General features: G+C 42.9%; 1 protein-coding gene and 1 pseudogene across 2 annotated transcripts; one reads left to right on the forward strand and one right to left on the reverse strand.

Annotated features, from left to right (window-relative positions):
• The first annotated feature begins 4,967 nt into the window (after positions 1-4,967).
• On the forward strand, positions 4,968-6,175 carry LOC308440305 (heterogeneous nuclear ribonucleoproteins A2/B1-like; annotated as a pseudogene). Its single transcript has 2 exons — positions 4,968-5,660; positions 5,766-6,175. The product of its transcript is annotated as a heterogeneous nuclear ribonucleoproteins A2/B1-like (transcript).
• A 6,363-nt stretch (positions 6,176-12,538) lies between these two features.
• Positions 12,539-17,763, reverse strand: ZNF597 (zinc finger protein 597; the record flags this gene model as incomplete). The annotated part of the gene is made up of 3 exons (XM_080942218.1): positions 12,539-13,853; positions 16,868-16,994; positions 17,731-17,763. 3 exons carry the CDS (start codon positions 17,761-17,763, stop codon positions 12,754-12,756), a joined length of 1,260 nt encoding a protein of 419 aa, XP_080798344.1. The 3' UTR covers positions 12,539-12,753.
• Between the last annotated feature and the right edge of the window lie 3,328 nt (positions 17,764-21,091).

The raw sequence follows: 21,091 nt of genomic DNA on the forward strand, positions 1-21,091 counted from the left end.
AATATATATGTGTTTGTGTGATTAGCAGTTTCCAAGTAAGTAGATGGTACTTTTATTTAAATTATATTTGGGGGATCTTTTTATATCAGAGCCCTTGTGATTTACAAAAGGTGTTCCAACTCCAGCCGGCGATCGAAGGGAAAGCTATGGAGAGAAGCAGGCACTGCTTCGGAGGACAGGGGATTCCACCTGTCCTCACATAAGCCATGAGCTTTAAAGTTCAGACGAGCCTGCTCACGGTGCTGACAATTACATTATGGGGATGGTTATACAATTAAGTGACTCCAGGAAAATTATTCAAATGGATTAATTTATGATTGGCAAATTGTACCCCCATAGCCTTTTTTAAATGACAGAATAATATATATATATATGTATACACACACACACACACACACACACACACACACACACACGCACGCACACACATATATACATATAAATATATAAATAGGGCATAGTGGCCATTCCTCTGAAGGTATCAATATCAAGTCACTGCCTTTATCTTCAATATTCAGCCTGGCCTGACCTCTTCCCCAGCCCACATACCATTACTCTCCAGAGCCTTTATAGTTCCCCTCCCCCCATCTCATTTTCCTTTAGGCCACCCTCACTGCTATCTTGTAGTAACGTCTTTGTCAGGTTTGCATTTGCTTTCTACTGGTGCTGTAACAACTGAGTGCAACCTTGGTGGCTTAACACAAAACATCTCTTACACTGCTGGGCGTTAAAGGTCTGCAATCAGCTTCAGCCGAAATCTCCTTGGGCAGGGTTTTCCCTTCGGAGACTCTGAGAAGTAAACTGGTTTCCTTGACTTTTTCAGCTGCTAGCGGCCCCCTGCAGATGCTCATATTGGGTGTAGTGGGATAATCCCCATATTTTAAGATCTTCAGTGAATACTCAGGAAATGTTCCTTTTGCCATTTAAGGGAACGCTGGCTGGTTCTAAAGATTAGGATGTGAATTATTTGGAGGACCATCACCTGGCCTACCTACCACGCCTGTGTGTCTTGGGTCAACTTGGTCACTAAAAGGGGATCTCCAAAAAGATCTGGAACCTAGGAGTGTTTGTAAGGGTTGGCACAGGGACAGTTGCTAGAGTTTTGCTACTTGGGATCTTTCAGAGTATGTTTCCTCTCTTCAGATTACACACCAGTAACCGTTTAGTGTCTCTGGGTACCTGTTCAGACCTTTATGTGACAAACTCACAGTTAATGTTTTTCTTTTCCAAAAGGTGTCAAGGCCATGCTGCTACCTTGCCTGCCTGTCCCCAGCCGAGTTTTCCTTTGCATGAGGCTCATCTCCAGACAACTGATGGCCTGAGGGTCCGATGGCATGGGGGTCCGATGGCAGTGAGGGTCCGATGTCACAGAAGGCTCTTGGTACTGTATTCAGATGTAGGGGCTCCTTCATCTCCTCCACCCATTTATGCTTCACCGGAGCCTCGGCACAGATTCCTGTCTTACTTTCCTTGCGGCCAGCTTCTCTTTGCTGGACCCCAAATAAGAAAATGACCGTTCTCCTTTTACATGCAGCTCTGGCTCTTACCCATCCCATTGGTTCTGCCATATTTCTGGGTCCTGCCTAGCAAGTACTAGTGTCGGCTTAGGGGTGACTCCTGCTTTCAGTGTTTGATCCTCGAGTTAGCCCCAGGGAGACCCAAGGAGAAAGGAAACACTGACAGTAGTGGAGGTCTATACACCAGAAGAGCGTTGTTTCATATCCAGCAGGTAAGGCGGAAACCAATCCCACAATGCAACTGTCACTCTCAATAAAACTGACAGAGACTCCTTGCAGTGCAAACAACTGTTAGATTTTCCGTCCAGCTGTTCCCAGAACTGGAGTGTTCCTTTGTGTTGCTTCATTAAGTGTCACATGTGACAGAAAACATGTGCATTGGCAGCATACGGTCCAGTGGTTATACACAGTTCTTAGAGCTGTGCCTGTCACCGCAGTCTTGTTTTAGGATATTGCCAGCGTCACAGAGAAGTACCCTGAAACATCGGCAGTCCCTGCCTGCTCCTGTTGCAGGTTATGTCCCTGGAACAGAGAGCATCTTCTGTGCCCATTATGTCACAGGTCAATGCTTTGTCCCCTAGCTGTGTACGAAGGGGCGGTCGGGCCATCTGTTGGTCACTGGGATTGTGCAATCTCACCTGTTACTGTGAACAGAGCAATGCCGCCGTGGACGTTACATTTCAGCTTTTGTATTTCACTCCTCCTAGGTACACAAGCGAAGGTCACTGCCAGGTCATACGATGATTTTGTTTAACTTTTCTAGGAAACGTCAAACTGTTTTCCAAAGTGGCTACACCACACTTGACATTTTGACCAGACTTCTGGCTTCTCCACACCTTCAACATAATTTATTATTGTCTCGTTACAGATTTTGGCTGTTTGAGGCAGGCTCTCATGTCTGGCACAGAACTCCTGATCCCAGCTGGTCTTGGTCTTGATCATCCTGCCTTCACCTCCCAAGCATGTGTCACCATGTTGTTTTTTGGAACCTGTCTGCGATTATTGCTATCCCAGTCACTGTAAAGCGGTCTCTCTCCATTTTGATTTTCTTTTCCCTGACCACTAATGTATTTGTTTCTTGTCTTTATACTTGCTTTGAAGAAATGGTTAATTCAAAACTCCCCTCCCCTCTGGTGTTTTGAGACAGCATCTTGCTATAAAGCTCTGGCTGGCCTAGAACTCACTACATAGATCAGGCTGGCCATAAATTTGAGATAATACTCCTGCCTCTGCTTGCCAAATCCTTTGATCTTTGTTTTAAGTCTTCTTGCATCAGCCTTGACTCCTGGGGTTACGGATGTAAGCCACCATGGCCCTTTTATGACGGACTGTCATCTTTACTGCTGGGTTGTAAGAATTCTTTCAGTATTCTGGGATGAAGTCCTTATGAGATATATGACTTGAAAACAGTTTCTCCCATTCTTTTGTAATATATTCTTGTGTAATTGTTGGTTTTCTTTTTGCAATGGGGGTTGATACAATCTCGTGCATAACTCAGGCTAGCCTCAAACTTGCAATCCTCCTGTCTTAACCAGTGGATGCTGAGATTACTGAGGTACACCCCTGGCCAGCAGCAGGAGTCTGGAGTGAAAACTGTTGTCACTAGTCAAAAGATAAGGGACCAAATCCCCAGTTTCCAAATCACTGGTATAGAACAGCCTGACATCCCTGTAAGTTAAGAATGAAATTAAGGATCACTGGAGCACAGTTTCTGTCAGTTCCTGCAAGCCTGCTGGGTCACATCACCCACAGTCTTTCCTGCACCAGTCAAGTGTGGCTCGTGGTTCCCAAGGGAAGTATAAATATCTATTAAAACAGTTCTGCTGCTTAATCTTCGGAGTAAACTTTTCCCACTGAAATAAAGATGGCGCTGATTACTTCATAAGCAACAAATGTTGGTAAGTACAGGACATACAAGATGTTTTTTCCAAGTTGTGGGGACTAAACTCATCTAATGCAGCAGACCCGGGAAACTATTTTTCTATTGCTGTTACTATTTTAAGAAGGAAAAAAAAAAAAAAACCTCACAAATGTTCAGAATCCACATATTCCAGACCACATCCAATAGCCAGCCAGACAATTAAGAGCAGGTCTGAGTTCCAGGTTTCTGTTGTTTCTTAGTTTACTAATTGGGTCTTTAGTTGGGATGGGTTGATGGGGTCTCCTGAGTTTCTGGGACAACAAAACACTTGACATGGTTACTGTTTTTTCTTGGGTTTCTGTCTTAGTTACTTTTTTTTTTTTTTTTTTTTTTTTTTTTGCTGTGAGGAGATATCATGACCAAGGCAATTTAAAAAAGAAATCATTTAATTGGGGGTCTGCTTAGAGTTTCAGAGGGTTAGGTCATTTCCATCATGATACAAACCTTGATGGCAGATGGGCAGGCATGGTCTGGAACAGGAGCTGAGAGTTTATACCTAATGCAAAGGTAGCAGGGGTGGGAGTGGGGGGACTGAGGGGCGGGAGTCAGGGGCGGGAGTCAGGGATGGGGGAGGGGGGCTTCTCCACAAGGTCACCCTTCCTAAACAGCCTACCAACCTGACACCAAACATTCAAATATATGAGTCTCTGGGGGCCATTCTCATTCAAGCCATCACAGATTTTTAGACAGCCTTACTTTTTGTGACATGTGGTTTCAATGTATAAAAAAGTGTCTGAACTGAGTACCTACCCTAGCAATGTGTGAGCCCCCTTGCACTTGCACCACCTCTGTCCCTGGACATATGCACAGTTCTCGTGGAAGAAATTGGTATGTTGAGCTGGGAATCCACATCTAGCTAGGTAGCATGGCTGGAGAAGTAACAGAAATTGAAGACTTCACCTGCTCTCCTAAGGACAACAGATGTGAATAAAGTGTCTGAATGGTGACATAATCAGACCATACCTGACTATTTAACAGGATGGATAAAGTTACTGTTAGATAAAGGTAAGGACAATTAAGTAGAGAAGCAAGATTAAGAAATATTTGGGGTTTTCTTTGGTTTGTTTTTTTGTTTTGTAATGCTAGGACCCATACAGGGCTTCCCAGGTGCTAAGTAAGCACTTTAAATAAAACTGAGTTATATCCCCAGCATGTTTGAGAAATATTAAGATATCATTCACAGGAATTCATAAAGAAATGAATGAGGAATTGGGGAAGTTTATAGATAACAGATTGGATTCTCATATTCCTAGAGGCGGAGAGGTCCAAGACTATGCTGACAGACCCCGTATCTGGAAAGGGCCCTTTTAGAGACAGTGCCCTCTTGCTGGGTCCACATATGGTGGAAAGTGCTGGCTAGTTCTCTGAAGCTTCTTTTATAAGGTAACTAAATAAGGGGTCCACATTCATGACCCATCCTAAGGATTTTAGCGTGTGAATTTGGGGAGACAAACATTAAAACCACAGTGTTCATTGAACTCGAGTTGGAAGAGGCGAGTCTGGTCTCAAAATGGAGGTAAAACCGCCCCCAGCCTGACTCCGGCCTTCGCCATCGCCGCCGGGGGGGGGGGGGGGGGGGAGATCCAAAGGAACCAAAGCAGCTGAGGAAGCTGTTCATTGGTGGGCTGAGCTCTGAAACCACAGATGACAGTTTAAGAGAACATTTTGAGAGATGGGCACACTTACAGACTGTGTGGTTATGAGAGATCCTCAAACAAAACGTTCCAGGGGCTTTGGTTTTGTGACCTACTCTTGTGTGAAGAGGTGGATGCTGCAATGTGTGCTCGGCCACACAAGGTTGATGGGCGTGTGGTGGAACCAGAGCTGTTTCTAGAGAGGATTCTGTGAAGCCTGGTGCACATTTAACGGTGAAGAAAATTTTTGTTGGTGGTATTAAAAGAGGATACGGAAGAATATAATCTGAGAGACTACTTTGAAAAGTATGGCAAGATTGAAAACCATAGAAGTTATGGAAGACAGGCAGAGTGGGAAAAAGAGGTTTTGCTTGTGTAACTTTTGATGATCATGATACAGTTGACAAAACTGTTGTTCATAAATACTATACTATTAATGGGCATAATTGTGAAGTGAAAAGGGCCCTTTCTAAACAAGAGATGCAGTCTGCTGGATCACAGAGAGGTCCTGGAGGTGGATCTGGCAGCTTCATGGGTTGTGGAGAAAACTTTGGAGGTGGTGGAAGAGAATTTGGTCATGAAGGAAATTTGGTGGAAGAGGAGGCTGTGGTGGTGGAAGAGACTTTGGTCATGAAGGAACTTTGGTGGAAGAGGAGGCTGTGGTGGTGGAAGAGACTTTGGTCATGAAGGAACTTTGGTGGACAAGGAGGCTATGGTGGTGGAGGTGGTGGCAGCAGAGGTAGTTATGGAGGTGGTGATGGAGGTGGTGATGGTGGATTTGGAGGTGATGGTGGTAACTATGGTGGTTGTCCTGGTTACAGTAGTAGAGGAGGTTATGGAGGTGGTGGACCAGGATATGGAAAACAAGATGGATCTGGTGGAGGAGGAGGAGATGATAGTTACAGTGAAGGAGGAAATTTTGGTGGAGGAAACTACGGTGGTAGTGGGAACTACAATGACTTTGGAAATGATAGTGGACAGCAACAATCAAATTATGGACCCACGAAGGGGGCAGTTTTGGTGGCAGAAGCTCAGGCAGTTCCTATGGCGGTGGCTATGGGTCTGGAGGTGGAAGTGGTGGATATGGTAGCAGAAGGTGTTAAAATAAAACAGAAACGACTACAGTTCTTAGCAGGAGAGCGAGGAGCTGTGAGGAAAGCTGCAGGTCACTTTGAGACACAGCCACAGTTTGCAAAACGTGCAGCTATTGATTAATGCAATGTAGTGTCAGTTAGATGCACATTCCCAAGGCCTTTTATCTGTTGTAGCTTTGTCTTTTTATTTTCCTTTTCATTACATCAGGTATATTGCCCTGTAAATTGTGGTAGTGGGACTAGGAATAAAAAATTAAGGAATTTTTAACTTTTCAATATTTGTGAAGTTCAGTTTTTCTACATTTTAGTACAGAAACTAACAAAATGCATATTTGAAGGTGTTTCCTTGTGAGTTAACAAGAAGATCATTATTAATTACTATTTTGTATGAATTTTGCTAAAGTTAACTGTAAAGAAACACCTACTGACTTGTAATTTAAGGGGAATCTATTCTCCCCACTTCCACAACCGTGGTGAGTGGGCACTGACATGTGGAGAGAACAGATATTTGTATGTTTGCAGTGTGTGTTTGAGATAATTAGGATTAGGTAATAAAAATAGCGTTTATGACTTTAATAGCAGTAAGATTAGCTTCAAATGAAAAAGATCTCAAAAGTTGCTGTTTGGTTTTTGTGCATTTTCTTTCAAAAATGTGATCATGATTTTAGTGTGTTAGACTTAAGTCCTAGCCATATTAAGAACATCTTCATTCCACATTCACCTTGATCACAGTGAAACTCCTGCCAATAGTTTGGGTGTAAAGTGTTTATACTGCCCTCTACTTACCAAGGCTGGCGGATGTGTGCTATCTCCCTGCTGAACAGTCTTTTCATATACAACCACCAACTCTGCTGTGTCTGAGCAAACTGGTGGGTACCTGGTTTGTTTCTGATTTTAAAATTCAAGGTCTCAAAGCCCCATTTGGTCTTTCCTTGGTTAAGTTCCCCACACAGCTTTTCAGAGCAAAGGAATAAAAGTCACTCATTTGAACCCCTGCCTGGCTGGCATGCTTTCCTGTTGATACCCTGTCCATTTTGCTGGATGTTGAAACAAAGGGTAATAAGGTGTCCAAACAAAGCAGCAGCAGATGTAACACACAGCTGCTCAGTGCAAGCACCTCACTTCCCAAGTAGCTCAACTGAAATTCAGAGCATCTTGAGTCCTTAAGTTATTCTTTGTACATATTTCATTCTAAAACATGTTGGGTGTGACAATTTGTTTGGAGACCGTGTTTGAGAGGAGCTGTAGATACTAAGGTCGTATATATGAAAAAAAGTACTGTTGTGCCAGCTGGTGTTTTAACAGTTTCAAGTCCTACGTATGTGTGTGCCCTGCTGTTACTTTCTTTGGCAGTTGACCGTTAAATTTAGGTTTTTACTTAATTTTTAAAGTATAAGCTAAACAAGCAATAAAAAGGGGAATGGGGCCTGCTAGTATTTCAATATGCTCTCTTGTTGCTTTTTCTGTGCCACTGTGCATTATTAATATTTGGATGCAAGCAGTGCCAGCATGGAACTTTGGTCTTGACAAATACTGCAGTTTTTCCAGAAAACACTCACAAACAATAAATGTAACAGACAACATTGCCTTTGTTAATGGGCATATGTGCGTACGCAATGTAGAAAATAGGCTTATGTTAGTAATTGGTTACATTCTTCATAACTAAAAGTGTGGTTATATGAATGGACACTGTCAATGTTCATAGCTTAAACCTGGATGCCTGGTCAAAATGATTAGGAAACATTAAAATTGAGCTAAATTGTTAAAACAAAACAAAAAAAAAAACCAAAAAAAAAAAACAGTGTGAGGGAAGGGGAGGCAGTGTGATTGTGTGGATAGAGAACCATGTCCTGGAGGCAAAAAGGCTAAATGCTTGCAATGTCGGATAAGTATTTGGATTTCTCAAAAATGTTCTAAGAATGCTTTAGGTACTTGAATACAGGAATTGCACTTAAGTGCAACAGAGGAGAAAACTGGACTGACATCAAACAAATTTGTTCAGTCATAAACGTGGCTAAAATCATCCAGATGAAACCATTTACCCAAGGTAAGCCAACAACACACTCTGTCGAACCGGAAGCACATTAGAATAAGGAACCAGCTGTGCTTCCAGACTCAGCTACTCTTGAGGGGTACACGGGAGGGTCAAGATTGCTTGAGCACACACGGCAATTGTTAGTGTGGGCAACGTACAATCTCAAAGCCGATCGAGCAGAAGAGCCCACCAGCGCGGCTTCCTCTGGCTCAGCACTGGTCAGTACTTCCCATCATGCTATAGAAATTACGGGCTTTGCAGCCTCAACACGTTACTCTCACACAGCCACGCTCAGACTCAGTCCTGAGCAACCTCACGGCAGATGTCTTCCGTCCATAGCTTAGTTTCTGCTGAGACCTTAAAGGTGCGGAGTAGCCATGGGACCGACCACACCTACCTCACCAAACTGCAGACAGACGTCCAGCCCCAATAGCCAGAGCAGCGCACATGCGCAGATGGAAGGGAACACCGGACGTGACATCAACTTCCGGCTTCCTGACTGGCTAGCGGAGCATATGGCACCTGGTAGGTATGAGTGCTACAGCCTGTATGCCTGGTGGCTGCTTGGCCGGTCCACCATTGCTCTGAAGTCACGGGAAGTCATAAGGGATAACTATTTACCATACTTCTGCCCGCTAAACCTGTTGGTCTGGCAACAGTTGCCCAGAGGAGCCAGCGGTACCTTTCCTGTACCACACCGGGTGCACTCTTGGAATGACGCTGGAACTTTAGACTGAATTCCGGGAAATAAGACATGTTATTTCCTTTATCATGTAAAGTATATTCATTCTTTCTTTCATATTCTCTAAAATATTATCTAACCGGCTGTTTCAAATTTACCTTACTGCAACAGAAAATCCTTTTAGCATATATTTAAAAGTTCACCACTTGCTGTCGTCACAACATAACATTTATTGGATGACAGATTGCACATCAGATGCACACATTCACAGTTGAGCTAAGACCAAAGAGAATGTATCAAACAAACAGTAAAGCTGAAATGTTAACAGAAGTGCATACAGAAAATTAATTAGGCATCAAAATAACTTGACATGGTAGAATATTCTTGGGTTTATATAAATGAATATGTTGTATCCTCTGTCTCTCTAGACTGGTCTTGTAGACAAGGATCTCAACTTGAAGAGACAAAACATCTGTAGTTAAACAGGTCTTAGAAAGATAGGTAATTCTATATCACATAAATAGTTCTAATATACAAGACTGAACCAGTTAAATATACACTTAATAAACATCTTTATCTTTTTAACAAATAGTCAAGACAAAAGCAGTTTTCTACTGAGATCCCCTGATCTCAAGAAACATTTAAAATAGATTCTTTTTATAAAAGCTAAAACGTAAACCTCCCTTCATATAAGTTATAGATTAAAGAAAAATGTATACTTTTAGATTGTTTGGCATCTTATATTACAGTCACCAGAACACTGCTACTTAACTTTATGAAACTACACTTCAAAGACAAAACTGAGCTACCGGGCTGGCTGTTTTCAGTGCTAGAGAGATATATGGACAAATTAGGACAAATTATTTGTAGCAGCACAAAGCTAGTTTGTGTTCTACTCCTTCAACAACAAAACCTAACCTCTCTTAAATACAAAGTGCAAGTACTAGCTAGCATCTGAATCCCACTGGGAAATGCCACTGGCATCAGTAAAGACAGTTTAACAGAAACTGGTATCCCACAGTCATGGTAGGAACAGTTTCATTCACATTTTTATCATGGCATCAAAAAGTCCACAAAGTTTTGAGTTCACATCTTCAGTACCAAGTTTCCACACTTCTTGACATAAACAATCCTTGTACGACGTGTAGTTAGCTAACCACTCACAGAAATAGGCTCTTACATTCCACTGATATCCCTGCATTGACTATATCCAGTATTTGGTATTAGCACATACATGATTTACTAACACCACAGGTTAAGAGCAGTTGTGTGGAATCTACTCTACTTGGCAGTATTATCAGGAGGATGAAGGAGCCATTATCATAAAGGCAGCCTAAATATCACAGTTTTTTTCTTCAGCTTCTTAGAGGCAGAGCAGCTAGAGAATAATGCTTTTAGGAACAAGCACAGGAAAAGAAAATAAAGTATTTCACAGTAATTGACATACAGTTTTTTTGTTTTTTTTTTTCTGCATACCAACCACCAGCACTATTATACCAAAGACTATTTAGTTACTCTCACATATAGTAATGGTTTTTGTAAAAGTCCCCTTTGTTTCTAATCTTTTGTGAGTGGTCTTTCAAAATCTGGGGACTGCAGAAAAACCACAAACACCAAGAGGTAAATTGTGAATTCCATGTTAAGATGTACAGTAGGGCCAGGCAGTGATGGTGCACTCCTTCAAACCCAGACCTCAAGGCAGAGGCAGGCAGATTTGAGTTGCGGCCAGCCTGGTTGACAGAGCCAGGCCCAGGACAGCCAGAGTTCCACAGAAAAACCAACTAGCTTGAAAAACAAAACAAACAAAACAGACGTACAGCAGGACCTGCAGCATGAACTCACCTTTGGTATTTCCTTAGAAGCAAAAAAAAAAAGGGTGACAACTTCCAACTTTCCTATCAGCCATTTTGTCCAAGTCCCTCCTCACATAACTGTGTTTCTGTCAGTCCCAAGTCATCTGAGTAAGGCCTCTTCTCCGACTCCTCTAGGAGAGAAGTGAACAATGAGGCTGGGCTGCTGACTTCAGTTGTTCTCACTCAGCAACAGAGCTCTTCCTGTCTCTGAGAACTTCGTTGCATGGCTGGTACCATCTGCACTTCTATAGAAGAGACACTGTTCAGTTACTACATTTCAGCTGCTGGCTGAATTTCAGGTGGCTTTATTTTTGTTCATGAAACTTCCCAGCAATAATTCTGTTTTAGTAAATACTGTGTTTTTATAGTCCATTTAAACAGAATGAAATCATCCTTGCATACCAACCAAAAGACCATATAGATAGTTTTACTAATGGGTATACAATCCATTTTGTTGTAAAGTGTAGTTCTATATGAATGTATACTCTTGGTTCTTTTAATAACCACACTGTATGACAATATTTTGTTCTAATATTTATCTGTAATCCTAGTACCTAAAGGCATATATGTGTTGTCAATTATTTTGGTTGAAGATTCAACAATGCTATATGTATTTTTCTTTGGAGATGGAGAGGAAGAGTTATAATTTAATAAAACATATCTGATTTAATATACTGACAAGGAATGCAAGCATGAAGCCGTAGTCTTCTGTTGCTTTTTAAGAGCGAAGAGATAAAGCTCTGGATAAGCCAAAGGATACAGTGGGCTTTGGGTGTAAGTCCCAGGCAGTACCACAAGGACTGTTTCCCCTCCCCTCCCTGCTTTTTTGTCTCTCAGTAGGATTAACATGTGGCACAAACGCCAGCAGGTAGTAGTGCAGTGTCACTGAACTTAGATGTCAGCCTTGTCACAATGTGACACTTTATGTGCTTAGCAAAGGACTGACTTCACCCACTGAAAGCTTCGGTTAGTCTATAAGACACAGTCCCTCCACTCAGATATATATATTTTTTTGAAGATTAAACAAAATAATATAACCACAGTATTTAGCATGCTCTCTAACAAGTGGTTCTAACTATTCATAACCAGCCTGGAGTGTGCTTCAGTGGGGGTCTGGAAGCAAACCCCCTCAGAAAGAGACAAATATTCCCTGCAAAGTCTAACCTCTACAGAGTATCAGGACCCACCCCTGCCATCAAGTCTGACCGTGAAAAATCCATGAATCCTGTCATCTAGCTGTTAACTAGCTGGACACAGTAGTATATACCAGTAACCCTAGTACATAGGAGGTGAATACAGGAAAGATGATGATTTTGAGGCCATCCTGGGCTACACGGGCTCTCTCCCCACCCCTGCTCCCGCCACACACTTTAGAAAAGTTGGTAAATTTGGTAACTTTATATGGAATCCCAAATTAGAAATTCACATTTAAAAAACAAAACAAACCAAACATTACATTGAAATAGCTTTAACACAAAAAGCAAAAAAGCAGATAGAAAAAAATACATGTAATAGAACTAGCAAAACAAAAAATTTCCTCTTCCTAAAATATTCTTAGGAATCACATTTAAAAAAAGAATTGTAAAACCTTCATCTTAACAAAAACTGAAGTATTTTGGTTTTTTGAAACAGAGTACCACTATGTAGCTTTGGTTCAACTGGAACTCATTCTGTAGACCAGGCTGACCTCTGTATCAAAGAAATCCTCCAGTCTCTGCTGCCTGAGTGCTGGGATTCAAGGTGTGAGCTGCTAAGCCCAGCAGTCAAAGACTGTATTTAAGCATGTTATGTTTCTCTGGCTCATATAAATGGAATTTGATCAGTAACTGAGTTGAAATCCTGGCTTCACATACTATCTATGTAACACTGTTGTATCTCCTCGGATCTAACCGGATGTAATAGGTAATATTGTGACAATCCGTGGAATGTGTGGGAAGTGTTTGCTTAGCACAGTGCCCTGCGCAGGCCTAAGCATCACACAGACACTGAGGAGCCCAGCAGGAGCAAAAGCTTGTATTTACTTGCTGTTTCTCCTATGGGTTCGCTTATGAGTGATGAGCTGCATTTTCACTCTGAAGCTCTTCCCACACACCGGACACTTAAAAGGCTCTTCTTTTCTATGGCTCTTCTCGTGGGATGCAAGTTCTGACTCTGAAGCAAAAGTTTTTGTACATGTTTTGCACTTATGAGGTTTTTCCATGTCATGAATGGTTTGGTGAGAGACAAGCTCTGAGAAACAAGGAAAAGTCATGTCACAATCAAGACACTGTAAGGGTTTGAATCTGGAGAATGAGAAAAAGTCTTCATCATCAATACTGCAATGTTTAGAGTCTTCCTTAGGGTCTTTCTCAGGGAGAGCAGGGTCTGAGGGCTGCTCTGAGGTCTTCACACACTGTGTGTGCTGGGATGGTGTGTCTGATGAGCCTCTTTCTTCAGGCAAAGCCAGATTTGTTTCCTGGTCATGGTCAACACTTTCATAAGACTTTGTATCAGTATGACTCTTCTGATGTTCTGCCAGTCCTGGGAGCCACGTAAAGCCTCTCCCACATTCACTGCATGTATATGGTTTCTCCTTCAAATGGCTGTTCATGTGCCGGGTCAGGTGTGACTGCTGTCGGAAGTTGGCAGCACACGTGGTGCACTTGTAAGGCTTCTCACCGGTGTGGATTCGCCTGTGTGTCTTCAGGTTGGTTCTGTGACTGAAGGCCTTCTCACAGGTACCACATTTATACTTTTTCTCTCTTGAATGAATTTTCTGATGCAAAACAAGGTATGTATTATCGCTGAAGCTTTGGTCACAGTCGGGACACTTGTACACATTTTTGGCTTCTTCCCAAGGAACTTCAATAATTTCCGAAAGTGTTTTGACTCCTAAACACTGAGATAACTCTTCTAACGGTGTCTGGTTGTCAATGGTAACCAAGAGGCTTATAAGCTTGGTCTTGCAAGTCAAAGCTCCACCTGACATTTTTCTTTCACATATTTCAGCATCTTCCTCAGACTGTTCGGAGGAGTGGACAAGGGGTGTAGCAATGGAGGATGTTTCTAGTGACAGCTCTTCAAGTTCCACAGGCTCTTGGCTTAGCTTCTGACTGGTCTCAGTCTGGTCTTCCCCTCCTGTTGGTAGAAACAAAACACAGACACCACCATAAGTGACACTAGAGAAAGAGCACGCTAAAGCAGTTACACAGAAGACCAGGGAACTGGACAGCATCACACACACAAAATTAGGACTTCCCCAAAATCCAAAGTCTATCCATGTGGGTGCACTGCAAGGTTCCAGGTCAGTCTGCAAGGAGAAAGGCTGGAGAATGTCTCTAAAACAGGCTTCAGTGGGATAGGTACTAAGGACCTTGGTAGGCAGTGCCTAAAAATGTAGTTTTTCTGTTTAGCCTATTGAGGTTCAAATGAGTACAGTAGTCAAATCTGGGATAGAAATTAGACACATTTATCTGAAAAGACAACTACTTTAATAAACAAATTACCAAAAACAGTTCTATATCCCTGGAAGGTTTCTAGAATCCCATCTTGTAGTTCCTAAGTGGTGTGCAGCAGAAGCTGCCAAGGTGGCGGCCAGCCCCTCATTTCTGCCCCACCCTGGCAACTTCTGTCAAGTGGCATTAGGACACCAGGGAGCCGTCCACAGTGGTTCATCTCCTTTCCCACCTCAGCAGGAGCATGATGGTTACTTTTCCTTCCTCAGCCTACAGCGTTCGTGAAACACCACTGCAGGGTCTGTCCAACAGATGTCCATAATGGTGTCTCTTCCTCTCTAGGCTCCAAGTTCAGAACTTGAAATCCTATCTATCCTCACTCTAGAAATCTGCCCCGAGAAGTTTCATCCCCTCAGAAGTCCTATATAAGCACTGCCCCTTTGTCCAATTCCCTGCTCTGTCTGCTCCCGGGAGCAAGAGGAAACCATTCCTGGATTTGACCCTTACACTCTGAACCCTCTATCATGAGATTTTTTGCCTGCTGTGACTCTCTCGTTAGAAAAAAAAAAAAAAACCAAGAAGGAAAAAAGCAATGAAGAGGCAAAGAAAAGAAAAAGGATTGAAGCTCCTGAACTGAGAATCCCCTCCCCTGGAAGCTACAACCCCTCTGCTGAGGAGGCTTCCTCTCAGAGCTGTGTGGTTCCTGGCTTCAGAGTCCCAGGATACCCTTCCCCGAGCACAAACACTTCCACATGCTTCCTGGACAAATGACCATAACAGAGCTGCTGTGTTCACAGGCAAACGCTGACTGTCGTTTCTCAAGGAGACCGACAAAACCTAAGCACGCTATAAACACATCCTTTTAATTATTTTTCCAAATATAGCCATCCCTAAATACCCATAGGTGTATGGCTACAGATTCAATTAATTGCAAGTTGAAATTTTTCTTTTTTTTTTTTTAAGAACAAGCTGCTCTTCCAGAATCTGGGTTCAATTCCCAACCACATGGCAACTCACAACTGTTTTAACTTCAGTTCCAGGGACCCAACACACTTGTCTGACTTCCTATGGCACCAGACTTATACAAGAAAATAAATCTTTAAAAATGCAAGATAAGAAATATAAAATAACTAATGTCTAAAAATACAGTCAAACTTTGCCAGGTAGGTAAGGAACAGAAATTACAACATACAAGAATAAAAGCCAATCAATACAAATAGACCTAAAAATGAAACAAATATTTAGAATTAGTGTGTCTATATGCCTGTAATCCTAGCACTTGGGAAACAGATGGTAGAACTGTGTGGTTTCAAGGCTACTCTGGTCTACATATGACCCTGTCTTGTAAAACCAAATAAATAAAATTAGCAAAAAAAGTAACAAAAGAACTATTATAAATATACTATCTATATACATTTGTTATATCATTTATACTATAATGGTTACTGTTGTCTACACTGATCCTACGCAGCAGGTGTTGTGGCTGTGGGTTCCCAGGTAGAGAGCTCTTCCCAGGTCAGGTGACACCAAGTCTGATAGGAGCAGCAGGAAAGAGAGTAGGCTGGGGGAGGGGCTCCTGCAGGCAGGCAACTAGAAGATAAGAGTAATTAGATTTGAATGAAGGATAGGAAGGATGGTACAAACCATCCACCAGCATCTCAGCCAATGTGGCCACTGGGCTTCCTAGTAGAAAGTGTTTCTGTGAATTCATGTATGACACAAAGAATGGAGATTGGCTAGAAGGATACTCTGAGAGAAAGTTGGCAAGAAAAAAACCAAGGGAACCCTAGGTTGGTAAGTATACACACACACACACACACACACACACACACACACACACACAGATATATTTAAGAAGACGGAGGAGAATATGAACATGGCAGAAGTGGAAAATAGAAGGCATGAATTATGAAAAATATTTAGATGCCCAAACTTAGACATGTGTCTATGCAGGCACAGGAATGCTGCGTATGGTTACCTTAAGTTGGAAAGACAAAATACCCCCTTAAGAGAAAATCAGTTTCCAATCTTTAGCAAGTGACAAAATCTATGTTAATGAAGTTTCCCAAGTAAAGTGTATTTGACTCCAACAAGTATTTAAAGAAATTACAAAGTATTGAAACATTTATGAAACCATGATTACTGGTGTAGACTGGGTTTCTTTTAAGAAATCATTTCAGGGCTGGGAAGATGGCTCAGCACATAAATGTTTACAGTGTAGGCTAAGGACAGGGATTTGGAACCTCCACACCCAGTAAAAGCCAGGTAGATCATCCTGGCCCTCCCACCTGTCTTCCTGGCCCTCAGGATGTGAAGACGGGATCCCAGGGCAAGCTGCCTAACTAGACTTCAGTGAGCAGAGTGGAGAATGAATGAGAAAACCACCCGACATCTCTGCTGGCCTGCACACTCACACCCATGCCTGTGCACTGGCACTCATGTTCACACAAGGAAAAACATCATCTGACTCCAAAACTTGTTCTTTTACAGTTCTTGCTATAGCCATAAAATCCTCACTCTCTCTCTCTCTCTACACACACACACACACACACACACACACACACACATATACACACACGATACACACTGTGTGTGTGTGTCACAGACAGGTCTCAATCCACCAGTGTGGACAAGGCAAAACATTTTCATCCTAAAACTGATGGACGTCCCATAATGCAGGAGAAACAACTACCTTACCTGTCAAGTCCAAATTCTCAAAACACTCCAATGAGGCTGCTCTGCTGAGGGTCTTCTGGGCAGGGTGCAGACTCACACATTCCTCTTGAGAAAAATACACATCCAGATCTTCAAATAGCAGTGGTCCCTGAAACAGGAGAGCACTGTTAGTACACAAAGCTAGTAGGTCAGTTGAGTGTCTACCTAGGAAGGGTGAAAAGAGCTAACCTCTTTCACATATTAGTGAGAAAAGGTTTGGTGTAAAATATTCCTCCATGAGGGGACTCTCTGGCTTGAACAGGGTCAGGAGAGAAAGCGTAAACATAAATGTTGAAACAGTAGGGTGAGAATCAAGACCGTGAGAATGTAGTCTTTCCTGAGAAGATAAGTGAACAATTCTTGGGGTTGAGAAATCAATAAGGATTTTTAAAGAGGGGATGGTAAAGGGGGAGTGGGGAAGACTGGCCAGCCCAGTAAGAAGAATCCTGAGAAATAGTTTTCAGGGGTTTCTTAACATCCTTTGCTAGTCTGTGTTTTTTTCCATCACAGTGATTGCTCAGCTACTCCCACCACTTCGAGCTCTGCTTCTCTCCTAAGTTTACTGTTCCTATAAACCCACAGAGTTTTTGGTGTGGTTAAAAAAAGAAAAATCACCTGGGCTTTAGGAATCTGCCATTTGGAGACGCATTCCAGAAAAACACTTTGAGAAACTATTATAGACCCCCTGCCAGGGCTCTCCTTCACCTGATGATTCTCAAATGAGGAAGTTAAGAAGCCAAGGAACAGCTTGGTCAAAGGGCTTATCTGAGGAGGAGCCTCAGGACCGCGCGTCTAAGCCTGTGGCCAGATCAGGGCACCTGTAGAAAAACAGCGACAGGATTCACCTGCTCATCAGATGCGGGAAGTGTGGACGCCATCTGGGGAAACGAAGGGCTCCTTCAAGTAACTACGTTGGGACAACACTTCGAGTGAAGAGTCTCCAACTCCGCTGCCAGGCCTTTCCACTCCGCCCTCAGGCTCCTCGAAACCCTCAACTCCTTTGAGAATCTGAGGCGACGCTTCTTTCTCCAAAACAGCCTTGAACCGGCCACACTCTCCGGCTCCAGAGCACTGACAGCCTCGCCCAACCCGGCAGAAGCAGCATGAAGCCACGCCCAGCCGAGACGCGACAAAGGAGGCGGAGGCCACCACAAAACTCCCACGCTCCCACGCTCCAGCAGTAGCTGTGGGGAAACCGCCGGAAGCGACGCCCCCCCACCCCGGCCATCCTGCATCCTGATTGGCCAGCGTACTCCCGAGGCGGTGGTCCCTCTTTAATGGACCAATTGAGCAGCTTCCCGAGGACCTGAATCGCACCTGGCAACTGAGGGACGTAGTTATTCCTGAGCGTCTACAAGCAACCATTTCCGGTTCCTCTGACTGGGTCTCCATGGTGAGTGCCCCGCCTGTTGATGGGTTCAGTCGGAGCTGAATGGAGGGACACAGTGATTCCGAAAACAGAGGCAGGACCACCCTGGAGTCGGTCGTGGAATGTGGGAACACACAGACTGGGGGTGGGGTGGGGGATCTGAGCTTTCTGTCGGATGGGGTGAGGAGAATGAGAAGCCCCAAGACCCAGGCCCAGCTTGGGTCCGAACCTTGTGTCTTGGCTGGTTTGTGGGGCCACAATATGTAAGAGGTTATCTTGTGCGATCACAAGTTCAGGCCAGGGTAGCCTGGTTGCTCAAGTACGACCCCAACGTATTCTAGGGGCATGAGGCTTTGTACCCGACAAGTGTAGTCCAACTGAATGATTGGAATAGCGGACGTCGAGCCGGGATAGATCGCTGATTTCCTTCGCAGGATGTCTGGACCTGACCCAGTGACAAATGTCTCTTGTAACCAACACCTAGCAGCGAATTGAAGATTCGAAATCATAAAACCGAGCTCTTTCTAGAACCGTTACTAATTGGATGATCCTGCCCACTTTTTCCCCTTTGTGGTACTGAGCGTGAACCTATGGTTTCACACATAGTAGACTTTATACCGCTGAGCTGTACGCAGACCCCTATCCTTTTTTTGAACTTTATTTTGAAACGAGGTTGACCCAAGCTAACCCTGAACTCACTGTGTACCCCCAACAGACCCTGCACTTAAGGTCTTGTCTCGGCATCCCTTAGTAGCTGGACACAGACCCACAGTTGTGTCCACCTTTTAACTTTGCTTTCCTCAGCTGCAAAGAACCCATAATGCCTCTCTTTGATAATACAGAAAAGTGAAAAGAATTACCAGTTTAAGAGTTTGGAAGGACAAGATACAGGATTAGTACCTTGAAAATTCTAAATAAACCCTAGGTCTCCTCTTTCTTTCACTAGAGATAGGGTTTTACTCTCTACCCTGCTCCAGAACCAGCTATGGAGACCAACCTGGCCTCCAACGTATTAGACATCCATTAGTCTGCCACCCACGTCTGGGATTAAAGTCGAGGCACACCCACCCAGTGCCAACCTAATTTGTTATGCTAATGCCAGGTTACTCAGGGATTGGCTGTACCATTACTCAATCACTTGAGTTGAAGAGTAGTGGAATTGACAGAATGTCAGGATAGTTTCAACGGTCAATAACAATCTAATAAAACAATTAAAAAGTGGGGCAGTTGTGTTCATTTTGTGACTCAGTGGCAACATAAAGGCCCCAATGTTTCCTATTAAACATGGATATTGCCAGTGGAATACAGATGCTGCATGCCAACTTTGTTTGTATAATGGTCCCATCCCAAGTTTATCAAGAATAAAGATTCATTCGGGTTTGGCCTACCATGCTTCAGAAAAAACAAAACCTCTGGGAAAAGGAAAACTGTAAGCAGAAAGTATGACAAGTCAGTAACATTTCTTACAAGGACAAGCTATCCATTGCTATCTAAACTCTCTGGAAATGATCGCTAAAGAGGCAGCCTAAGGCCCCAAGGTTAAAAACAAAACAAATGCTTCAACGACAGATGAAAGACTGAGAAGAACAAACTTCCCTACAGACCGAGACCACTTCAAAGTACTGAAGAAGAGCAGTATATGATCCTAAAGCAAAGGCACGTTCATCACGCCTGGATGCAACTCATGTGAGCATCTTTCTCCTCTTGTGTGCTTGCCACTTGTTTCATAGACGTCTCATTTGGGCTAAGAATCTCCTGATACGGGTGTACGGCTCTGTACTGTGAACCCTGCTTCTATTATTACAAAGAGATAAGCAAATCCCAGTGTCTAGAAACTGAGCCTAGGGTGACAGCGTAGTGTCTAACCAGAGAAAAGGTGAGCCCTGACATGAGTAGAGTCAATATCCTTCTCAGCTCTCGTAGGCATTAACGACCAAGCTAAACAAGTGGGCCAAGAAATGAGAAACATGAAAAGTGTGAGCTCGCTGAAAGTAAAAAGATGAGATAAAAAAGTATAAGGTAAACAAGGAAGGGGAAAATGAATTAGTAGAGTACTTGCCAAACATGTGGTCCCCAGCACCACACACATGGTAGTGATGCATGCCCTCTACTAACTGAAGCATTACAAACCAAGGTGGAGGTAGAAAAACCAGGGGTTCAGGGTCAGCCTCAATTCCATAGTTTGAAGCCAGCCTGAGCTACCATGAGACGTGTCTAAAAACAAACCAAACATCACTTGCTGACACTCTCCAGACCACTTCCTGACATTTAGAGCGCTGTTTACTACTGTCTTGCTGTGTCCTACCACCATCTTTGTCTCGTCTGTATTAACTGAATCTATGAATTATTTTCTCCTTTCCTCATCAATTATGCTTCCTTTCTGAACGTTTTCCTGGCTGTTTAATGTGTGCAGTTTAAATTAATCCCAATCTACCTCCTATGACACTATTTCCCTTGAAATGCCCAATACACTGTAATAGCAAAACACTCTGATTCTGCTGAGCTTCTATTATAAATGGATGAGTTTTTCTCTTGATAATGTGATTATATTGTCTGTTAATGTATTAAATAACTGACATAAATAGAAGCCCAAGCTTATCATTTCTGAAACAAAAAAAAAATCACTTGAATGTCCTTCCATGTACATACATGTACAGATACACTCATGCAGCCACCTAACAAAATCTCAAAAAGTCCACGGTGTGCAAGATTTTCCATGTTCACCTTTAACATACCAATGGCAGTAGTAAAATCTATATGAATGGAAGTGTTCTCTCTAGTCAAGTGTCTTTCTGAAGATATGAATCAAGGTTATATTTTATACTAGATATTAATAT

Source organism: Micromys minutus, assembly GCF_963924665.1.
Source record: "Micromys minutus genome assembly, chromosome: 31".
In the NCBI taxonomy this organism is placed as follows: Eukaryota; Metazoa; Chordata; class Mammalia; order Rodentia; family Muridae; genus Micromys; species Micromys minutus.